This window comes from Eptatretus burgeri, chromosome 10 (assembly GCF_056783735.1).
Source record: "Eptatretus burgeri isolate ZD-2024b chromosome 10, Ebu_testis_v1, whole genome shotgun sequence".
In the NCBI taxonomy this organism is placed as follows: Eukaryota; Metazoa; Chordata; class Myxini; order Myxiniformes; family Myxinidae; genus Eptatretus; species Eptatretus burgeri.
In genome coordinates this window covers 72,343,224-72,365,948 of record NC_140970.1, presented here as the reverse complement: position 1 = coordinate 72,365,948, position 22,725 = coordinate 72,343,224, and the positions used below count along the sequence as shown (strand labels likewise).

The 22,725-nt window shown below is 41.5% G+C and overlaps 1 protein-coding gene across 3 annotated transcripts in view; it reads right to left on the bottom strand.

Moving 5' to 3' along the window:
- LOC147018854 (protein transport protein Sec31A-like) overlaps nucleotides 1–22,725 on the bottom strand; it is a 197,475-nt gene that overhangs the window by 138,375 nt on the left and 36,375 nt on the right. For all 3 annotated transcript variants that reach the window (XM_085898953.1, XM_085898951.1, XM_085898952.1), the window contains exons 6-8: nucleotides 22,295–22,435; nucleotides 22,014–22,156; nucleotides 21,598–21,697 (exon numbers count right to left, since the gene is read on the bottom strand). In XM_085898953.1, the coding sequence (XP_085755079.1) occupies nucleotides 21,598–21,697; nucleotides 22,014–22,156; nucleotides 22,295–22,435 (384 nt within the window). The remainder of the gene's footprint in view (nucleotides 1–21,597; nucleotides 21,698–22,013; nucleotides 22,157–22,294; nucleotides 22,436–22,725) is intronic.

Below are 22,725 nucleotides of genomic sequence, written 5' to 3'. Positions count from 1 at the left end.
GAGAATTAAAAAAAAGAAAGTTTAAGGTGAGTGAGGAAAGTTTTCGCAAGATAAATCTCACCTCTTCCATGAGCTTCAAACTTTGCGTTAAGAAAAAAAAACAACAAAAAAAAACATACCAAGTCAATGCTGAATTGTGAAAACAATGCAGTTCAACTCAACAATCAAAAAAAGTGACTTTTTTTGTTCCACTGGCCCTTCAACATGTCTTGTACTTAATGCAGAAACGGCAATTATGATATGCAGTGCTGAACGTTGAAAAAAAAAAAAAACGATTTGAATACCAACATCATTTCCTTGATACTGCATGTGTGCAAATCCATCAAATGTCATCAACGCAGGAAAAAAATTGCACTATCAATCAGTTACCATGTAGCATAATCATGACAAGTCTTCTGTCCAGACAAAAAAAATGTGATGGTCACCAACTTTTGTAAAATTAGCATTTAAAAACAAAAACAAAAACAAATGACTAATAATACTGTGGGCCAGTAGGTGTGTGCCCGTAGGTGCGTGCCAGTGTGTGCAGCCCTCTCTCGCCCCCTCTCTCTCACCCCCTCCTCTCTCGCCGCCCCACTCTCATCCCGCCTCCTCTCTCGCCCCCACTCATCCCCCCCCTCTCCAGTCACCCTCTCTCGCAGATATTGGTCGACAGATAAATGGCCGTAACTTGGGAACCGCTCGTCCGATTAATATCAAACCTCGAAAAGGCACATCCGCGGGTCCCCAGCAATATTACTGGCAAGTTTCAATCAGATCGGACCGTCAATCGTGCAAAAAATATAATAATAAAAAATAAAAAATAAATCAATAAAAACCAATGTCACCCGCAGGGTGACCCGTATCTTGCCAAAAGGTGACCACATGTGACTTCTTGAAGGTCACACTGAGGTGAACAGAGCTGCTATCCACCAGGAGCGACTCCTTGAGGAATATCTGCCTACGAGAGATTCCGATGAGAATCGTTCTACAGAGTAACCATGAAAAGTATGCGTTTGCCTCATAACGTCACCAAATGACGTCATAATGTCTCAAGCTTGACATATCTAGAAAGCACTCATCGAGGTGTTCAATTTGAGGTATTACACGATATGGCACCTAAGATTTCAAAATTTGACCTTGGGGTCAAAATATTTCGACCTAAGGCGCTAACCATGAAGGTCAAGGCCAATCGCCACCAAAAACTAACCAGCTGAGCACCAGACCATATACTACATTCCCATAAAGTTTGGAGATGATTCGATTAAAATTACTCAAAAAATAAGGGTTTCGTCGACCTCCATGATTTACCGCAAAGTGACCTTGACCTTTATGTGTGCTGAAGGGTATTGTAATAATACTACGATATTTGTACCCACAAGAGTTTCCGATGAGAATTGTGCTCTACAAAGTGATATAAAGGTGAAAAAAATCCAATGATTACAGACAAAAAAACAAATAAAATTTTCATGAAAAATCCGTTTTTTTTGTCATGACGTCATCAAATGACGTCATAGCGTCAAACTTTTGACAGATCTGGAAAGCACTTATCAAGCGCTTTCATATGAGGTATTACTCGATATGGTATCTAAGATTTCAAAATTTGACCTTGGGGTCATAAACTTTCGACCTCCAGCGCTAACCATGAAGGTCAAGGCCGATCGCCACCAAAAATTAATCAGCTGAGCGCCAGACCATGAACTATATTCCCATGAAGTTTGAAGAGGATCCGATCAAAATTACTCAAAAAAATAAGGGTTTCGTCGACTCCCCTGATTTGCGACAAAGTGACCTTGACCTTTGACCTTGACTTTGAAAATTTTATGCGCTGAAAGGGACCTCAATAGGACTCTGATATGCGAAATTACAAAATTTCCAATGATAACTGTGCTCTACAGAGTGATCGATACGTGATTACAGACAAAAAAAAAACACAAGCTGACTAACATATCTTGCCAAAACGAAGTTTTGGCAAGATAAAAAAGGTAATGTTCCACAACTCGATTCAGTATCCACCACAGATTGGAACTATAATGTTTAAGGTGAAAACTTAAACAATGATTCGGCATACGAGGGTCGTTCAAGGTTGGCATAGACTTTTTATTCTAGAAAAATCAAATGACAAAGCCAAAGTCGTTGGTGAAAAACAACACTGACACACGGCCCATTGTGGGAGCACCTTGATGACATTCGCATAGATACCTTTCGGATGATTAAGCAGCCATTTCAAGGAGGGTGCTTCGACGGCATCATTCGTAAGGTTGATGCCAAGAAATGAAAATGAAACAAAACTAAAGCGAAGTCGATGGCACACCATTGCAAATCCCCATGCTTCCCAACTAAAGCAAAGTTGAACGATGGCAAAACATTCCACCAGGAATGATCCAATATCAAATTTTGAGTTAAAAAAAAAATCTATTTTGATGCCTGTGACCCCCCCCACCCCCCAAAAAAAAAACCCAATGTCACCCCCAGGGTGACCAGCATCTTGCCAAAATGTGAACATGAGTGACTTATTTATTGGATTAAAGTTACTCAAAAAATAATGGTTTTGTTGACCTTGATGCTTGACCTTTTTGTGACCTTGACCTTTGACCTTTATATTTTCGTACGGTTAATGGTATCTCTCCAGGACCGTTGTACATGAAATAAAGAGATTTTGATGAGAACTGAGAAAATAAAATTTTCATGAAAAATCCGTTTTTTCGTCATGATGTCATCAAATGACGTCATAGCGTCAAACTTTTGACAGATCTGGAAAGCACTTATCAAGCGCTTTCATATGAGGGATTACTCGATATGGTATCCAATATTTCAAAATTTGACCTTGGGGTCAAAAACTTGACCTCCAGCGCTAACCATGAAGGTCAAGGCCGATCGCCACCAAAAATGAATCATCTGAGCTCCAGACCATGAACTATATTCCGATGAAGTTTGAAGACGATCCGATCAAAATTACTCAAAAAAATAAGGGTTTCGTCAACTCCCCTGATTTGCGACAAAGTGACTTTGACCTTGAAAATTTTATGTGCTGAAAGGGACCTCTATAGGACTCTGATATGCGAAGTTACAAAAATTTCCAATGATAACTGTGCTCTGCAGAGTGATCGATAAGTGATTACAGACAAACAAAAAAAACAAACAAAAAAAGATACAAAAAAAAACATACAAGCTGACTAACATATCTTGCAAAAACTTCATTTTGGCAAGATAATAAATAAATCCTTGTTTCCGGACAGAATATACACGTAATAGCTGGATGACATAAAAGTTTGTAAAAGCGGTTGTAAAAGTTAAAGCAATTGGTTGTGAAAAGGACATACATTTTCCAACGTCGGGCCAACGTTTACAATTGCTTGCAAAAGCGATGATGACAAAATCACGTCAACCTAACGTCGACCTGATGTTGACCCAATGTTGTTCCAAAGTCGGTGTGTTAACTGGGTTATCACACATTTCACACTTTCCTATATTATAAGGTCTGCTGCTCAACATGAATGTGCTCTATACCCTGACCAGAAATGTTGTGGTGCACTGCCAATGAATCACTGTGAGCTGGAGACTGGACTGAGTTGTGAGGGAATTGGTGAAAACTGAAAATGAGGGGTGGGGGATGGGGGGGGGCTCTCGAAAAACTGGAGTAGACGCGAGAAATGGGAGAGTGAAGTTGTTTTGTGAATATATCTTCAGTCTTTCACCGCCTTTGCCATTCCAAATAAATAATAGTTACACAACCTACAGTGAGGAAATGCTTCACTATTACATTTAACGAATGCATTGCATGCTCAGAGACCGTCCAATTACCACCTACACAAATATGGCAGAAATACGAAGGTATTTCCAGGAAACATTGCGAGCTTATAGGTCCGCATAATCAGAAGAAAAAAAAAAAACTATGAAATGATGTTTAATCTCAGTGTCCATGGTGCATAGTTTAACAGCAACAAATAACTTTCACAACGTCATGTCTGGTATTTGTGGACGCGTGTTCCACTGAGCAGGCATGAGCCGGGCATGCAGGCACGGCGGGTACAAACGTACAGGGCTAGAGAAACACTGTGCGCGATGCATGACAATACACATTCGACGTTAAATTGTCTACAAGTTAGAAACTGCAATAATCAATCATTCTCATTTCCACCTTTGACTTTTGACGCACGCACGCACACACCTGAAAACTCATCAAAAAAACCTTATACTTCTCTTCCTAACATAGTCCAATCTTTGCTCTCCTTCCCCTTTTCCCTCCTCCCCCTCCAACCCCAAGTCCTCACCTTCCCCTCCCAACCCAAAGGCATCGATCCCCTCCCCACACCCAAGCCTTCAAATCCCACCGAAAGTCCTCACCGCACCCCCACCACACCCTTCCAAAGCTGTCCCATCTCAACTCTCATCCTCCTCCCACTCACAAAAGCAAACGGGCATTCCCAGGTCAAAACAACGGAACATGTCACGCTTTCTGCTCCCTTATCGTGATATCACAAACTTCACAGAAACCTGTTAGTGGCCATTCAAAAATTACATAACGTATTTTTTGGCAGATCTGACAATCCCAACCCTCTTGTAACGCTTAAACAGACACCCTCTAACATTTTATGTAACACTTGATGAAAACCTCCACCAACCCCCCCCCCCCCAACACCCCATTTCATACCTTCATCCCAGGATGCTATTTATCCCTTTGTTTTTTTCAGTTACTGCAAACTATATTTTAAAAAATTACCCCTGTGTGGGGGTGATGGTCATCACTATAATACCACAAGTTCTCAATGTTCAGTTATGACCGAAGACTACTGCGTAGTTCTACTCGCAGCTCGAACAGCGCAGTTTGGCTGAAGATGACTCGGCATTTTGGTGCGCGCGCACGAAATTATATTTTGAAAATAAATGCCGACGTTTACATTACGGGTTTTGAAACTTTTGCACCTTCGGCATTTAAGGTATAAATATAAAAGGCTAAAAATGTGTTTTATATTTATATTTCATTTCTCCTTCCTTCCTTCCTTCCTTCTTTGCGAATCACATCGGCGTTTTTGGCCATCTTCCAGATCACGTGACGATCAAACGTGAAGGAAATTCAAAAATCTGTCCGGTTAGATAAAAGATAATATTTTTTACTGTCATAATCAATAAACAGTTGCCAAATATCTTGTAGAATGGCAGACTAGATAGGTTTTGAAAATGGCGATTTTTATAACTTACGTGACCTCGTGACCTTGACCCTGATATTGAACCCGGACAAAAGTTATATTGTTGTGCAACACTCATCGACCTCCACCCACATACTAAGTTTCAATAAGATCGGAAAGAAAAATTGTCGACGGAGTGACGTACGGACGGACATTTGGTCCGGCTTTATTATGGTAGAGATGACCTAAAAAGTAAAGGCAGTACAGTGTTTCGTCAATAAGACCAAGTAGCAGTTGAGAAATCCCTGTAATGACGTCATCGGACTAATCACTTGGAGTGATAAATTAGTTTCCAAATATGTTCAAACGCTTTCATTTGCAAATGAGATTAAATGTCTTTGTGTTGGAATAGCAATGATGGAATTTAAACAAAGCAATCAGTTGAATTAAATACAAAACCTAGTGCCGTTCGAGTTACTGCAATAATTACAGAGAAGTATTGCATCAAAATACAACTAAACTCCAACTTTACCACATTCTATCTACCAGTTATTTATCTATTCTACCAGTTATTATTGCAGTCTTTCTTCAATGTCGCCCTGATTGTTGTGAATGGAAAATATTTAATGACTAATGTCATCCCCAATTTCCACCTCGGGTTCATACATGTACAGTCTGACAGCACATTTGACATAACTATTTTGATTATCATCGTAATATAAGGAAGGAGTAGGAGTTAGGAACATTGAAGGAAGGGTGAACGATATCGTACCGGGTCATGGTAGAAAGAAGTTGGTTGTGGTACATCTCGGAGCAAAACATTTCAGGAAAGTTTACCGAGTGGTTTTGAAAAATAGATACAGGATATTGGGTAAGTGGCTGAAAGCAAAGGGTTGTGAAGTAATGTTTTCTGGGATTCTCTCCCCAGATTAGGAAACGACGTAAAAATTATGATCAGAACAATAGACGTCAACCAATGGCTGGAAGAATGGTATAGGGAGGAAGGTTTTGCATTTCAGAAGCAGTGAGAATAATTTAGGGAACAAAGGGAGTGTTTTCAAAATGATGGCCATATGTTAAATAGAAAGGGGGCAGCAAAGTTTGCAGTGGGAATTGAGGAAGAAATTCAGGCTTTTTTTTTTTTTTAGGTCAGCAGAGGTGGGGAAGCTATTAAGGAAGGAACTGATGATAAAATTGTGATGTGTAAGGCCGGACAAGAAAATAGAATTTCAGGAAGGGAAAAATTAAACATATTCTATACCAATGCCAGAAATTTAAATAAAAAGATGGAAGAGCTTGAAGCCAAAGTAGATAGCAAGGAGTACGATATAGTTGCAGTGAGTGAGACATGGTTTAAAGAGGAGAGTAACTGGAGGACAGGATTAGAAGTCTACAAGGTGTATCGTTGTGATAGGAAGGAGAGAAGAGGAAGAGGAGTAGCAATCTGGGTAAAGGACAGCATTGCATCAAGAGAAAGAGGTAATATTAAGGAGGAAATTAATGGAGATGATTCTGTGTAGGGAGAGATTGGAGAGTATAAAAACAGTATGATCCTGGTAGAATGCTTTTATAGGGGTCCAGGTGTGAAGGAAGAGGAGGAAGGAGGAGTGCATGAAGAAGTCAAAAGGGCATGTGGTCAGGGAAAAGTATTGATAATGGAGGATTTTAACTTGCCAGGGAGAAATTGGGTCCAGGAACAAGGAAAGGGCAGAGCAGATGAGGATTTCCTTGATTCAATCCAGGATTGCTTTTAAACACAGTTTGGCGATAAGCCCACGAGGAGGACTGCAGTGTTAGACCTCCTTTTAAATAACGATCCCAATATGGTGGAGGAGGTGGAGGTAGGGGAGCATTTAGGAACAAGTCACCATAATGTAATGTATGTTTGAAGTGCCTGCAGTTCACAAACTTCAGTGTTGTTATTGGTTATCTCAACGGAACTAGGTAAATTGGAAAAAAAACGCACTTCTGGCGTGATCCGGATGGCCTACAAGCTGCAGTCTTGCATATGTTACATGGTATCAGAAGTGATCTGCAAATAACTCCATCCATTCATGCCATCTGAATCTGGTATCTGAAATACGTAAACTATGGAGTCGGTTAATGTTGAGCACCCCATGATTGACTAGGATTCGACATTGTTCCATCAGGAATTTGTTTGATTTCAAAATCACATTGGATTTGTTTTTGATGGTCTGTAGGCTGATCTGCCTGACAAACGCAAGGCAGGCTGGCTTGGAAGATGGATCGGAGAACAAAGACGAGAGATATACAAGACTTTTGAATGGACTGAAGGTGAGAAGGATGACCTCCACAAAGTTCTGGATAAATTCGAATTGTATATTCGTCCCCGAAAAAACAAGCGCATCACGAGGCATCGGCTGTTCAAGAGGAAACAAAACTCTGAGAAATCGTTTGACAACTTTGTTAATGACTTGCATCTCATTCTATTGAACTTCGAATATGTGCAATCTGAAGATGCACTTGTGGATGCGATTATCCAATGCATGTACGAGAAGGTCCAGGAGTGCCTGTCGACAGAGGTGAGGAACTTACGCTGGCCAAAGCTCTTCAAGTGAGTCAGCAACATGAGCTTTCAAGGACTCAAGTTCACATTGTCCATGATGAGGACACGAGTGTAGCTGCTGTACACCACAAACAAGCGAGGCTGAAACCACAATCAAACCCAGCACCACAACTGCCATCATGCAGGAGATCAACCCCGAACAGACCCCAACATAAGGACAGCTGTCACCGCCGTGGTAAGGATGCTAACCATGCATGGAATCACAGTGAATGCCCAGCAATAGATCCACCTGCTCTTACTGCAAGAAACAGAATCATTGGCTTGCAGCTTGCCACCGATGTGCCAGCATACATTTGGCTGAAACTCAGTTGGATGGTGCTTGTGCTGATACAACCGAGTACATAGATGAAACCAATGGGCAAATTATACGGATTAGTGCACTGCAGACAATGGCTGCATCACGTGGTGACAAATGGAGGCAGTCTCTCTTGGTATTAGGAAGGCAAGTAACTTAAGAATTGATACCAGAGCTTGCTGCAACACAAATGACACTATCCGATTTTTATTAGCATTTCACACACACTGTTGAACTCCATCAATCAGCCAAGGTATTGTGCACCTACTCAAATCACAGGATAAACCTGTCACAGCCGTGGATCTTCCTATTCAGTACCGTGGCAAGACATTCACCACAACATTTGAAGTGGCCGCTCTCTCACAGGAAAACATAATATCTGGAGATGCAGCTGAAGTTCTGCGTCTGATCATCAGACTCAAATCCATTGGAACTGAAGTGGACCCCGGTGACATTCTTTCTGAGTTGAAGGAATATCCGGACCTAGTGCGAACTACTGGAACTCTGCCAAGCATGTATACAATTAAATTGCAACCTGGTATGAAGGGAGTGGTACACGCTTCGCGGTGACGACCAGCTTCCCTCTGGCCACGTATAAAAACCTGACTGGGGAGGGGGGGGAGATGGAATCCAATGAATACATTGCTAAAATTAATGAACCAACTGAATGGGTTCGCTCAGTGGTGGTATCTCTCAGTAATTACAAACTGAGAATCTGTGTTGATCCGTCTGATCTGAACAAGGTCATCAAGAGGGAACACCATCCCATGCGCACTGTTGAGAAGGTCGTTGCAAGTCTCCTTGATGCCAATGTGTTCTCAGTGCTTGACACAGAGTCAGGGTTCCTACAAATCAAACTGGACGAGGAATTATCCTATCTGACGTGTTTCAATTCACCATTCGGTAGGTATAGGTGGCTTCGGCTTCCTTTAGAACTGAAATGTGCACCTGAAAATTTTCAGAGGATTATGGACCAGATGATTGAAGGCATAGATGGAGCATTCGCAATCATGGATGACATTCTTGTAGCTCGTCCAAACATGGAGCTGCATGATCGAATTCTGAAAAAAAAGTCATTGAGAGAGCAACAAATTACAATCTGAAGTTGAATCTGCAGAAGTACAAAACCAACCAGCCACAGGTACAGTATGTAGGACACATGGATTATCTCCTGTACCGACCAAAGTTGAGGCAGTTCATAGTATGCCGATTCCGACCGATAAGGAAGCTGTGAGGTGTTTCATTGGATATATCACCTATCTGTCAAAATTCATCCCTCGGTTGAGTGACGAGTTAGTTCCACTCCGAGAGCTGCGGAAATCATTTGTTGAATATCAATGGCAACCAGCTCAAGCCAGAGCAATTGAAAAACTGAAGGAACTTTGCTGTTCTCCGCCTGTTCTTGCATTCTTCGATGTTAACAAACCAGATTCACTGACGTGAGCCAAAGTGGACTTGGTGCAGTTCTCTTACAAAAACCAACCCGTCGCATACAGTTCCCAGACCCTTACGGAGACACCTTACAGAGACATAAATAGAGAAGGAGATGCTCTGCATAGTCCATGCCTGCAAGAAGTATCATTGTTATATATTTGGGAAACCAGTCACCGTCTACAATGACCATAAGCCTCTGGAAATGATTGCCAAGAAGCTGATGCTGTCAACTCCGATGAGACTGCAGAGCATGCTACTATGACTGCAATGGTATGACCTCAACATTCAGTAAACAAGAGGGGAGGATATGCAGCGTCTTGACACCCTTTCTCGAGCCTACCTGCCAGATACACATTCGAAACTGGACAACTTGGAGCATATTTCAATGTTGGATTTTCTATCTGTCTCTGACAAGAAGTATGCGAATCTTCAAAAAGCTACTCAGTCAGAACTCAGTCATTTACAATCCATGATTCTTGATGGATGGCCAGAGGCCAGGCGAGATGTATCATTCTGTCTTCGACCATACTGGGATTCTCGGAGTGAACTTTCGGTTACGGATGGAATCATGTACAAAGGCATGCAAATCGTCGTACCACCTAATCTGAGACTCCACATGCTGAGCCCGATTCACGAATCGCATCTCAGAAAAGTCAAGTGCAAGTAACAAGCTAGGGAGGTTCAATACTGGCCCTCCATGAATGCGGACAAAGAGCAAACTGTTCAGAATTGTTCCAAGTGTGCAGACTATCAAAATTGCCTGCCTGCTGAGCCCATGAAACAGACTCCGAAACCAATTGCTACCTTGGAGTGAAACTGGGACAGACCTGTTCCAGTATGATGCTAAGACATACCTGATAACAGTAAACTATTACTCCAAATTCAGAGGTGGATGAAGTGAAGGATTTACGCTGCAGTTCAACTCTTGAGCGGCAAAAAGCACAGTTTAGTCGACATGGTCTACCGGAGATTCTACCGAGTGATAATGGGACTATGTACAATTCACAACTTGTAAGAAAATTCTGCAATGATCACGGAATCATTCTGAGAACATCTAGCCCCAGATAGCTACGTTCAAATGGAGAGATAGAGAGGGTTGTACAAATGGTAAAACGACTGGCAAAAATCTACAGACAAGCACCTGGCCTTGCTGGATTATCGCACAATGCCACGAGAAGGCATTCATCTATCACCGGTTCAACTCCTGATGGGAAGACGTCCGAGGAATACCCTTCCCATTGCCCGAGGTCTTCTAGTGCATATGGCTTACGACTGATGCTGTGAAAAGGCACTTTGACCTGGAAAAAAGCAAAACAAGAAGTTCTACCATGATAGGCACTCACTCAAAGATCTTCCACCATTACATCAGAATGATGGAGTTAGAATGGAGCCTCCTATGGGTTCCAAAAGGTGGATACCAGCTGTGACTGAAGCAGCATTCCGAGCCATGTTAATACGTTATTCAATCCTGAGAAATGGGTGACACTTGTCACCATAACCATCAACATTTACGTAAGAGCACCAGTGCAGCCAATGAGGGTGTTACTCTCGATCGGTCTTTCGTTGATACTGATATGCTACCAGTGAGGCCCATGATGACTTAAGCGGTTCGTCAGACTTGAAGCCTCCAGCTTGTGACACTGCACCTTCTGTAGATCTGGGTGAGCCAGACAGAGCAGTCACCCCACCAGTGTCTACAGCTCGCTCAGTCACCCCGTGCGTAAATTGTACTCGAAGTGGGCGTATCAATCATAGACCAAACAGATGTGACTTGTGATGAACTGTAAATGTTACCCTTGTTAAGTTTGGATGTTTCCTAGCACTGAATTGGATTTGATTTGTGGCAAGGTAATGTGGATTGAAGTGTTTGATCTGTTGTTTTGTTTTGGGACTGAGTTGGACTTTGCAAGTGATCAATGCTTCCATTTATTTGATGTTTCATTTTGTTTATGATCCCTGCTTCTATTTCTCTGACTACATTGGTTTGAGTTCCGTACTATTTGCTCGTGTAACAATAACTTGTTCACTGCTCTTTTCCATCTTGAAGAGGAAGATGTAATGTACGTTTAAAGTACCTGCAATTCAGAAACAACTTCAGTGTTGGTGGTGTTGTTATTGTTGTTGGTTATCTCAACGGAACTAGGAAATAAAATAAAATAAAATAAAATAAAAACTGCACTTCCGGCACGATCTGGATGGCCTACAAGCTGGAGTCTTGCATATGTTACACATAACATTGTGTGTGCAAAGATTCTGTTACAGGTTAGAGTTCAAGATAGTAAAGTAAGGCTATCCTTGAGGGTATGAAGACCGAGTAGGGCGATGTAGATGGGGAGAAGTTAGCAATAGGACAATCAGCATCAAAAAATGGGAAACCTTCAAGGGAGCAAATGTGTCGAGTGCAAAGTACACTCCAATGAGATGTAAAACTTGAAGGAGAAAGAGACCAGGGTGGTTGAGTAATGAAATAAGGAATGCTATTAAGGAGAAGCAGAAGGCATGTATTAGGTATAAAATAACAGGACTGGAGTTAGATATATCACTATCGGAGTAAACAGAGGCAAGTTAATAAAATAACTCAGCAAGCCAAAAGAGTGTATGAGAAGGACATGGCTAATAATATTAAGCATAACAGCAAGGCTTTCTTTAAGTATATCAGGGGAAAAGAACAGGTTAGAGCCAGTGTGGGCCCATTGAGGAATAGCACCGGGAGAGTAGTTAGTGAGGAAAGTGAAATGGCAGGCTTATTAAACAGGTATTTTGCTTCAACTTTTACACAAGAACAGTCAGGAGAATTGCCAATAGCTGAGAGTCTATCGAGGAGGTGAGGAAGGGCTTTTACAGAAGATCCAGGTTGGAATGGAGGAAGTAAAGGAACAGCTCAGAAATCTAAAAGTAGATAAGGCCCTGGGGCCAGATAATATGCACCCGAGAGTGTTGAAGAAGTTGTCTGAGCAGGTAAGCGAGATGTTAACGGATATTTTCAAAAGCTCACTGGAGTCAGGACAGCTACCAGAGGATTGGAGAGTAGCAAAATATGCAACACCATTATTTAAGAAAGGATCCGGAGAAGATTTGGGAAACGATAGACCTGTTAGTTTGACTTCAGTTGTGGGGAAGGTGTTGGAGACATTAACTAAGCACCAGATGAAGAACCATTTAAATAAACACAAACTAATTAAAGGTAGTCAGCATGGGTTTACCAAAGGTAGTTCCTGTTTTACAAATCTTTTAGAGTTACATGAAGCAGTGTCTGATTGGGTGGATGAGAAAGGCAGTGGACATAGTATATCTAAACTTTAAGAAGGCATTTGATAAGGTACCACATCAGAGGTTGTTAGCCAAAGTGAGGGCTTGTGGAGTGGCTGGTCAGGTAGCTAATTGTATTGCAAACTGGCTTAGTAATAGGATGCAAAGAGCGGCTGTGAGTGGGAGGATGTAGTGATGGGAGGATGTAAGTAATGGAGTACTTCAGGGATAAGTACTCGGACCATTACTATTCATTATTTACATCAATGATTTGGATAATGCTGTGAAGAGTAAGCTTTCCAAATTTGCAGATGAAGCAAAGCTTACAGGTAAAGTAGATAGCAGAGGGGGTGGTGATCAGATTCAGGAAAGTATTGATACTTGCATAGATTGGGCAAAAGATTGGCAGCTGCAATTCAACCTGAGCAAGTGTAAGGTGTTGGGGATGGGAAAGAACAATGAAAATAGAGATTACAAGATGCAAGGGGTAATTTTGGAGTGTGTCACACAGGAGAAGGATCATATATATGGGAGTCATATATGTGAGGTAAGCAGGCAGCACAATGCCAAGCAGCTATAGGTAAAGCAAATAGGGTTTTAGGTTGTATTCGGAGGGGAATCATTTATAAATCAAAAGAGGTGGTATTAACATTGTACAGGAATTTAGTGAGGCCACCTCTAGAATATTATATGCAGTTTTGGTCACCACAACTTAGGAAGGACATAGATGCCACAGAGGGTTCAGTGCAGGGCTACTAGATTGATTCCGGGCCTAGCTAGACTCAGCTATGAGGAGCGGCTGAAGGAGACGGGGCTTTTTACACGAGGAGGTGGTTACGAGGAGATATGATAGAGATGTTTAAGATCATGAAGGGTATAGACAAAAGTGCAAAGTAATTATTCAGCAAAGTAAACAGTGATAGGACCAGGGGCCATAGCCTGAGAGGAAAGTTAAGGAAGAGGAGAGTTAAGGTGGCAGTAAGGCAGGGGTCTTTTACTCAGAGTAGTTCATGCATGGAATGGTCTCCCTGGAAAGGTAGTGGCAGCAGAAACAGTAGTGAAGTTTAAATTGGAATTTGATAGGTACCTGGAAGTTATGGAGATAGAGGGGTATAGGGATGTTGGTAGGATTTTTAGGTAGCTTGAGCATTGATGGCTGATTGTGTGTATGTATACAGAGTGGTTGGTGGGGGTCTCATCAAGGGGTGGTGTGGTTGTTGATGTGTTTTTTAACCAAGCCCATGTCCCCTGCCTTGAGAGGGGGGGGGGTGAAAATACAAAAACTACAAAAAAACCCCACAAACAACACTTAATTAAAAATAAATTAATAAATAACATTTTGCATTTTCTTATTTTGATCTTGTGTTGATGTGGCACAAGTATGATGGTCTGAATGGCCTTCATCTGTGTCGAATTTCCTTGTGTTTCCTTGTGATTGTTGATCAGAAAATTATTCATCAAATTCACTTTCTGATGAGTCTGCCATTATCCATTGTGGACTGAGACAAAATCTTTCCCTCAATTACATCATGCAAATGACGTAATGACCATGACAGTTTTCTGGAATTTTTAGGACAGCTCAGTACCCGCCAGGTTGGCTTCTTAAAACTCGAACAGCTCAAAATATTATTATGATTAAAAAAACACGCTCAGTTCTTTGTTTATTACTTTAACATCAATATAACATCAAACAAATTTTCTGATTCTGTGCACCTTTAAGGTTGCTCACGTACTTCCAGCATGGCAGTAAGCTGTTAAATATATACCAAAAAATATCAGTTTGTGTCTGTCCGTCCATGACTCCAAAACCATGAAACCAAGCAGCCCCAAACTTAGCATGTATACTAAGGGAACTCCAAGATGGTGCATGAATAAAAACTGGGTGTTTTGGTTAATTAAAACACCCCTTTAAAAGATAATTAATGACCTTATTTAATTATCTTTTATCAAGGCAGTGTTATCCTTGGTTACCTCGCTGGGGTCTTAATTCACATTTTTTTTTGGCCTGCTCAACAATGCCTTGCCTTGGAACAGACCGCAACAGTTTCTTAGCGATAAAGTTTTTTGTTGTTCCCCCCCCCCCCCGACCACTTTCCTCACTCATATCATTGAATGCTCGATCATCATACCTACAAATCGCTGGATAGATTGCAATGCTTATAAATGCCCGGAGATGCCAGTGTTCGTGGCTTTATTTTATTTCCGCAATGTCATAACCTCTACAATCTCTTAACCTGAGCCGAATTTCAAAATGTAAACTTCTTAACTGTTTTAACCCTGAGCTCCTTTGACTTTCAGCTTCACCACTAGTCAGGCAGCAGTTGGCACCTACTTCAAGAATTTTCCCAACTTTGATTTTTTTCACTTTTATTTGTTCAAGGACATCACAATGAATTACTTTCAACTTGTCTTCTAATTTTCAATTAAGTATTTCACCATGTGAGGGCGTGTTTTCAAAATGGCTGCCAAAATCATAAAAAAGCTGTTAAAAACGTAATTTTCACCAATAATTCCAGCAATTTAGAATGATATTTCCTAATGTTTTGGCCAAATGATCTTCAAGTAAGTTTAACAGTAAGCTTAAGTATCAAAAACATTGTAGTTAAGTACTCAAAGAGGGTGCATTTCTCCAAGATGGCGGCCAAAATGATTAAAAATTCCCATAAAATGTATCATTCATTATAAAGATTACCGTTTTGGTTCAAATTCAACTGAAATGTTCACTTTTATGCAGTGTCCCAAATGTTTTCACTAGTTAAAGATGATTTCCTTCAATACATGACATATTAAGGTTTTAGTGATTTGGATACACCTTAACTCAATCAATTAATGTGTACTCATAGACAATAATGTTGTCGGCCTACAGATGAAATATGTGTGGTGGTTTTTGAAAACCCATCGGAAGTCGCGGTGGACAAGTTCCTTGTTTAAAACGGTCACGCAACAGAACAATTTATTGTTTTTTTTTTCCGCCTATCGTTACCATGTACGCTTATTCAAAAGAGTATGGAACAAGCAGGTCCATACTCTTTTGGAATAAGCGTGCATGGTAACAATGGGAAGTAAACATAAATTGATATGTGTTTGTACCGTTTGTTCAAACAAGGAACTTGTCCAGCGCGACTTCTGACGGGTTTTCCCAGACCGCCATACGTTATTGTTACACTTTTTGGACAAGTATCCTGACATCAATTTTGTTTAGTTACCAATACTTGTGAAGTATAATAAACATTTTCCATGCAATACCATCTGAAGTTCAAATTATATCTCGTAAGTTCATCACCCCTGTATTGTCTATGGCAGATTAATATTATAGGGCCTGTCAAATATGAACTGGTCGAAAAAAGCTCCTCCTCTTCTTCTATTTCTGCAATATAGTCCTCTGAATTTTCACACCCATCAGCAAGCATCGGTGCACACCAGTGTATTATTTCGGCATCCACATCTGTTTGTCATGCAGGTACTGCGACAGGAACAGCTTCGAAGCTCCAAGAGCTTTTGGTACTGGTGGATTTTCACTTAATACTGGTATCAAATTACCATGCTGAAGTTGCCAAGAATAGTTGGTTGGTGGCGGAATGTTGGGGCATGGCTTGCAGGATGACTTCCAAACCAACGCCATGAAAAACGCCCGTTCTGTGTGAGGTTTTAATGTTCCGAAGGTGGGAGGGAGTTGCCGGCCCTCCTTTCCATTCTGTGCAAACAGGGACCACGTAACTCTCTTACACTCTCTACACTTCCAGATGGCTTGTACAAAATACATACGTAGCATTCCATCTGCTTGAAAACCCACTCTGGCACTTCAGTACTTCTTCCAAAAGCAGTAAATGCATCTAATATGGGGCCATCACTATTCATAAATTCCTTGAAATTACTTGTGACTCCCTTTCCAGCAAATGTGCCCGCATTGTCTGTCCCTTTGAAGGCATACCATCCCACAAAGGCATCTGCTCTCTCTTTTCCAAGTTTATGGTAGCTTTCCCAGATTGGTATCCTTTCTCCTTTTTTCCTCAGTAAGCAGGTCATTGGAGGAAGCAATGGATAGGTACCTGTGAGTAAAACAAGGACATCTGTATCTACGGAAAATACATCTAATTTGGCATTCTTGTCTTTGTGCATGACATCGATAGCATTTAACAAGACCAACTGGTCACCTTCCTCCAGGTTGTGATGCCCTGCAGTCATTTCTGACATTGACGCTATGTCAGACAAGTTGCCATTGGATTTCATCAATGTGCGATGCATCACCAGAACCATCTTTGGGCTTCCTTTGTAATGATCTAGCCATTTATCCGCGAGATATTGGGTGAGTTCAGCTTTTGTGTCAATGTGTGCCAGAAATGACCACATTCTTGATCTCTGTAGAATCATTAACATGGTAATGAATGCATGTGTTCTTTTTGGTCCTCTTGTCTCGTGTTGTTTGTTGAAGAGACCCAGCTAGATACTGGTCAAAGACTACTCAAATTTCCTTATATGGTTTACTCATGCTGTCAATGATTTCAACAAATGTGGCTGCAAAATGAGCAGCGGTGAACCTCTCCTCTGTCTGCGTCACCATGTTGACAATGCACATTGCATCCACTATCAGAATTGGTGTTGCTGTGTCGCCATTTGCATCTTCTTCTGAAGGCTGATTTACATTTTCTGGTAGAGGCAGATTCATGACAGATTGCACTACCTGGGATTTACCAGAGAGCATTATCATATTACCATCTGGCTGAAAGTTGGATGGTGGAGTACTGTCAAATTCATATTCTCCGATTGCATCTTTCACTTGGAACTCAGGTCGACTTTTGGTGACAACCAGTAGTCTAGAAAGCAGGTTTCTCTCCTGTTTGATGGACATCAACTGGCCCTTAACCTTTGCCTTTACTACAGGTCCAACATCCCTGAAGTCGGCAATGTTGTTCTTCTTCTGCGGATCCCAAAATCCAACTTGCTTTTCAACCATTTTACTCAAAACAAACTTCTCTATTGACTCTCTTCCAAGTTGATCACGATTTTCAATGTTCTGATGTACTTCACTAGGGGTTACAGCGAATGTCACCAGGTTAAACATGTCACTCTCCTCAAATGGGTGTCCTTGCTTGCTGATGACCTGCACAAGCTTTGCAGCATTTTGCACCAACTTAGTACCTTCATCGCATCATCATATCAGTTGATCATCATATAGGATGAAACAATCCAGAAAACATCATCATATCGGTTGATATGTGTGGTCAATATTATGTTTTTAACATTTTTCTGTGATTTTGGCAGCCATTTTGGAAAAGTGCCCCCAGGTGGTGAAATATGACACTGAAAATTGGAAGACAAGTTGAAAGTGATTCAGTATGATGTCCTTGAACAAATAAAAGTGAAAAATCAAAGTTGGCAAATTTATTGAAGTACTGATCAGATAGTGACAACTGCTGCCTGGCTACACCCTGCGCTCCCTGGAGAAAAATAACTGAAAAGTTGAAATTTGTTTTATTTTGGTTTTCTGCCTGTAAAAATGTTTTTCTAGCCCTGTAATTACAAATAAATGATATTTTGAATAAAAGACCATCTTACTTTCTTATTTTTTGAGTTTATCACCAACACTCTACTTTGTGGTGCCAGTCAAATCAGCAGTTATTGCCCGACTTTTCAATACGTAAGAATTACCCATTTTCACTGTTACACCGTCGAAAAGTATCGTTTCCCCAATGGATCGACTTGTCCTTTATGTACTGTTTGAATGACAGTTTGTTTTTAGTGATGAACATTCCCTCAAGTGAAAGTTCACAATCTGGAACAAATGCTTGAACTTCTCAATCAAATAATTGAACACTGGGTGGGTCTTATATATTTTATCAGTCTTGTCAAGCCAGGGATCATCCTCATTTACACAATGTAGGAGGCCAAACTGAAAGGAACCGGTCTCTTGTCATGACCTTTGGAAAACCAGGCGTGTAAGCAAGCGTAGCATCCTTAGACTGCCAGTACTGCTCGCACCTATCTTTATGTATCAACATTTGCATGATGACTCGGAGCCCCAAAAATGCCTTCAACTCTGCCAAAGTAAGAGGCTTTTGTTGGAAAGATTTTGCTGCATAATTGTTTGGTTTGACTGCAATCACACGTTCAGCTTTGCGATTAGCCTCTGTGAGAAGTAAATCCGAAAAAAACATCATCCCAGAACAAGCTAAAATAGTCAAGTGGAGTACTTCCCACATTTATTGCGTTTGGTAAAATTTTAGGCCCCGGTTGCTCATTAGGTATAAACTGGCATTCATTGAAACCCTGCAGTGGCTCTTGTCCATCTTGGGTGGGAGTCAGGCCTTGGTCTATCCCGTCCGTCTCCTCTGCCACGACCACGCCCCCTACCAACACCTCTGGGAACTTCCCCAGCATTGTCGTCAGCACTGTCAGTTTCACCTTCTCCATTGGACAAGTCATTCTCTGCCTCAAAAAAAACAAAAATCACTCTCATTACCATAATAATCATCATCATAATCGATACCTTCTTCATTTGAGCTCAACACCTCATCAACTGACAACATTGACTCATTTTGGAACGATTTTCGCGAAAACCTACAAACACTTTCGTGAATCTTGTGTTACTACTTTCGCAAATCATGCACTTCGGCGTATTCTCAAGGATTGGCCGACTGGTGTGTGTATCAAATTAGTGTGCGCACAGCAAAAAACCTCCTTCGCACTCGCAATTCTAGCGAGACTATTACGGCACGCACACTCGGACGGAACGGGAAGTGGTGGGAGAACAACCAAATCATGTGCACAGCAAAAGCCTCCCTCACATTTCCTGAGCAATTAATGGCAACGCAGACCGAAGATCATGTGAAATACAACGGAGCCGCAAATTGCTCAGGAAGTTGCTCGTGATGAGTTTGTAAACAAGAGCATGTGACGGCCGATTACTGACCGGACGATCAGGTTTATGGAGGTTTAAATAGCGGCCGATTGGCAATAAACCGGCTGCTCAGGTTTATGGAGGTTTGAATAGTGGCCGGTTTACCGGCCGCAAGGGTTCAAAGGGTTAATTTTACCTCAGCAGCAGTTCTGACTGCTTTAAAAAAAAAAAGTGTGCATTTATTAGATTCGGATATTGCTTGACATTCCAGAGGTCTCCGGGTGCATGGTGTTTACATGACCAATCGGTGAACGCTAATCGCTTGCCAAGCCAGCCGTTCCTTATCAACAGTTTCATTGGATATGCTTGCTTGAGTGTTTAAGCCACTTGGCGAGCTTGGTTGTTCGATTCCAAGCCATGGCAAGACACGGCAAAGGTATTCACAATGTCACTGAATATATCGATCAACTTGAACAAAGTTCAGGCCCGACACGCCTGCGTTTGGCCCCGCATTGTCATGCAGTGCCTCGGAAAATGGCTCACCCGCTGAAATTGTGTAATTTTTATTTACAAAACGTTTCCCATTTTCGAACAAAATGCTTTCATTATATAACCCGTCACTTTGACATAGACAGATATATTTTTAAAAATTATACGTTTCATTTTGAAAAGTTTCTTCAACCGTTTCGTTGGGATGCTCGCTTGAATGCTTACGCCACTTGGCAAGCGCTCTTCAATCGGGGACATCTCCGGAGGTAGGAAGGCAAAATAAATTAGATGATTACAATGAGTGAAAAAATGTTTTCAGTTGTTACCAAGCAATGAATTGCCACATCACGACAGGAGAGCCGAGAGTTACACACGCTCGCTCAAAGCTGTCTAGCCAGGGTGTGTCATCAATGTGTGTGCAGTCTCAGCTGAACATCAAACTGGATGTCACATCTCCCAGAATATCTCTATATCTCAATATTCCCATCAGTGAAACGACAGGTTGTATTGCCTTGTGATGAATAAAAGTAAAAAGGCAAAAAAAGGTAAAGTTTGAGAGCCCTCCCAAGATGAAGGTGCCCCGTTGTTAATCCAGACATGATGGGCAGGGACCCCAAAGGTGCACAGAAAATTTGGTGGGGCTGGCCCCAAAACTGTGGGAGTAGTACTGAGAAAAATCAATGCACCTTTACTGATGATAATGAAGCTGATAACAATGATGATGGTTCACTGAACCAGCAAATGTATCCACACGTGGTAAATGGCGAAACTGCAAATGCCGAACCCATGAATGATTTCCATGCCGAGAGAGAGAACAGCTTCGTACGGATGGAAACTCAAAATCATAATTGCATTGAGAAATTTACGAAACCTCCCACCCACATTAGGACGCCCACTCGGACCCCAAAAAAGTTTGGTGGGGCTCGCACCAAAACTGAGGGAGTAGTTTAAGGATAGACAGACAAACAAACAGACACAGACAGATACACTCCTGCTTTATTATATAGATGTATTTGTAATTGATGTACAATATAACTTTTGTTTCCTAGTGTATTTGTCCTGCATGTGATTTATGTACAAACGACAGCATGAACTGAAAAAAAGACTTGTAAATTAATAAAGTAGAAAACCAAGAGCACCAGGGGTCACTGAGTGGTGTGAAATTGTGTGTATTTGTTGCCCTCCTTGAGCCAATACTTCTGTATTTAAAAAGGACAAATCGTTTTTGAGACCAATTTTGGACATTAAAAAATAATGATAATAATAAAAATATATTCATTTCAAACAAATTAAATGTTTTTGTCATTACCTCATCAAAATTAATCGCAAAGACTATGCATCTTAATGACGTGGATATATTATCAGCAGAATAAAGGCATAAAGAGATATCGGTGTACTTTTAGCGAATCAAAAGTATTTTCTTAAACAATGGTTAAATGGACGAAATATGAACTTTGAACTTGGAGTAACAGTAACAAGAGGCAAGTGCTCAGATCCAAAGAGCAGACCAGCCGACAGAAATCACGATCGTTTGCCACGTATGCGAAAGCAACCAAAATATGACTTCGGTATGTCTGTCACATCAGTAGAAACAAACCTCTCCAGTGTTGGGGTTCCAGCAGAGTATGCGGTTGTCTTTGGCACAGCTGAGCAGCAACTCAGGGTCTGCCCGACTCCAAGCGATGGTCAGAATGCCCCTGAAAAATAGTCGACATTCAACAACATGAACACATTACCTCAATATCAGGGTGATTACTTGCACCAAATTAGTGTACCTATTTAACCCTAACCCTGATGAAACTAATTTGTATGTATACTAACCCAGGTCCTAACGACATCAATTCATTTTGGTGATAACTAAATAAGCAACAAGGTCGTCCAGCAGCAGGAACGAAACATAGCCAAAGCCCAGAATGCTTTCACCTCAGCTCATAAATTGTGAACAAACATGACAGAAATTTTGCCAAAGTTGTCGCAAGATGGGAAAATGCAAATGCAGGGTAAGGTACTAACCGAGAATGATTCTCGAACACCCGCAGAGGGGAGGTGGCGAAGCGCAGGTCCCACATTTGAATAACAGGCATGCGGTCATCTTCAGATGCTAACACCATCTGTGTGGCCACATCTGGATGCCAAGCGATGCCAGAACAGCGCATCTGCAACAAAGATGATTAAAAAACAAAATACATAATTGTCACCCACTTTGCCAAAGAATAACAAGTGCTCAGCAAAGGTGTCCAAGTTTGCTAACTAGAGGTCATAATAAGTGCTCAAAAAGCATCATGAGTACTCACACGGTTGGTGTGGTCACTGACTTTAATGATAGGCTCATTCTTGCGCAGATCCCACACCACCGCCTTCCCACTGGGTGTGGCTGAAGCCAAGATGTGCTGCACTTGGCAATTCCATGCCACACAGCCAACATCTTCAAGGGGCTTAGATGCCACAGGACAAGGTAGACAGCCACATACAAGATCAACAACTCCGCAGGAACAGAAAAATTCACCCCCTTCCCTCCACCATAACCTTTTACTTCCCACTGATGTCCCACCCATAGTGCAAACAAGGGAAGCGCAAAGCACCCCTCCCTTTATATGGAATGGTTTATCTGCTTGCAACTTTAACACAGGGACTGAAACCATAAAGTATTCCACCCTCACCAAACCAGTGTTGCTCTTAAGCACCACCACCTCATGCTATGCTTAAGACAATGACTACACATTTT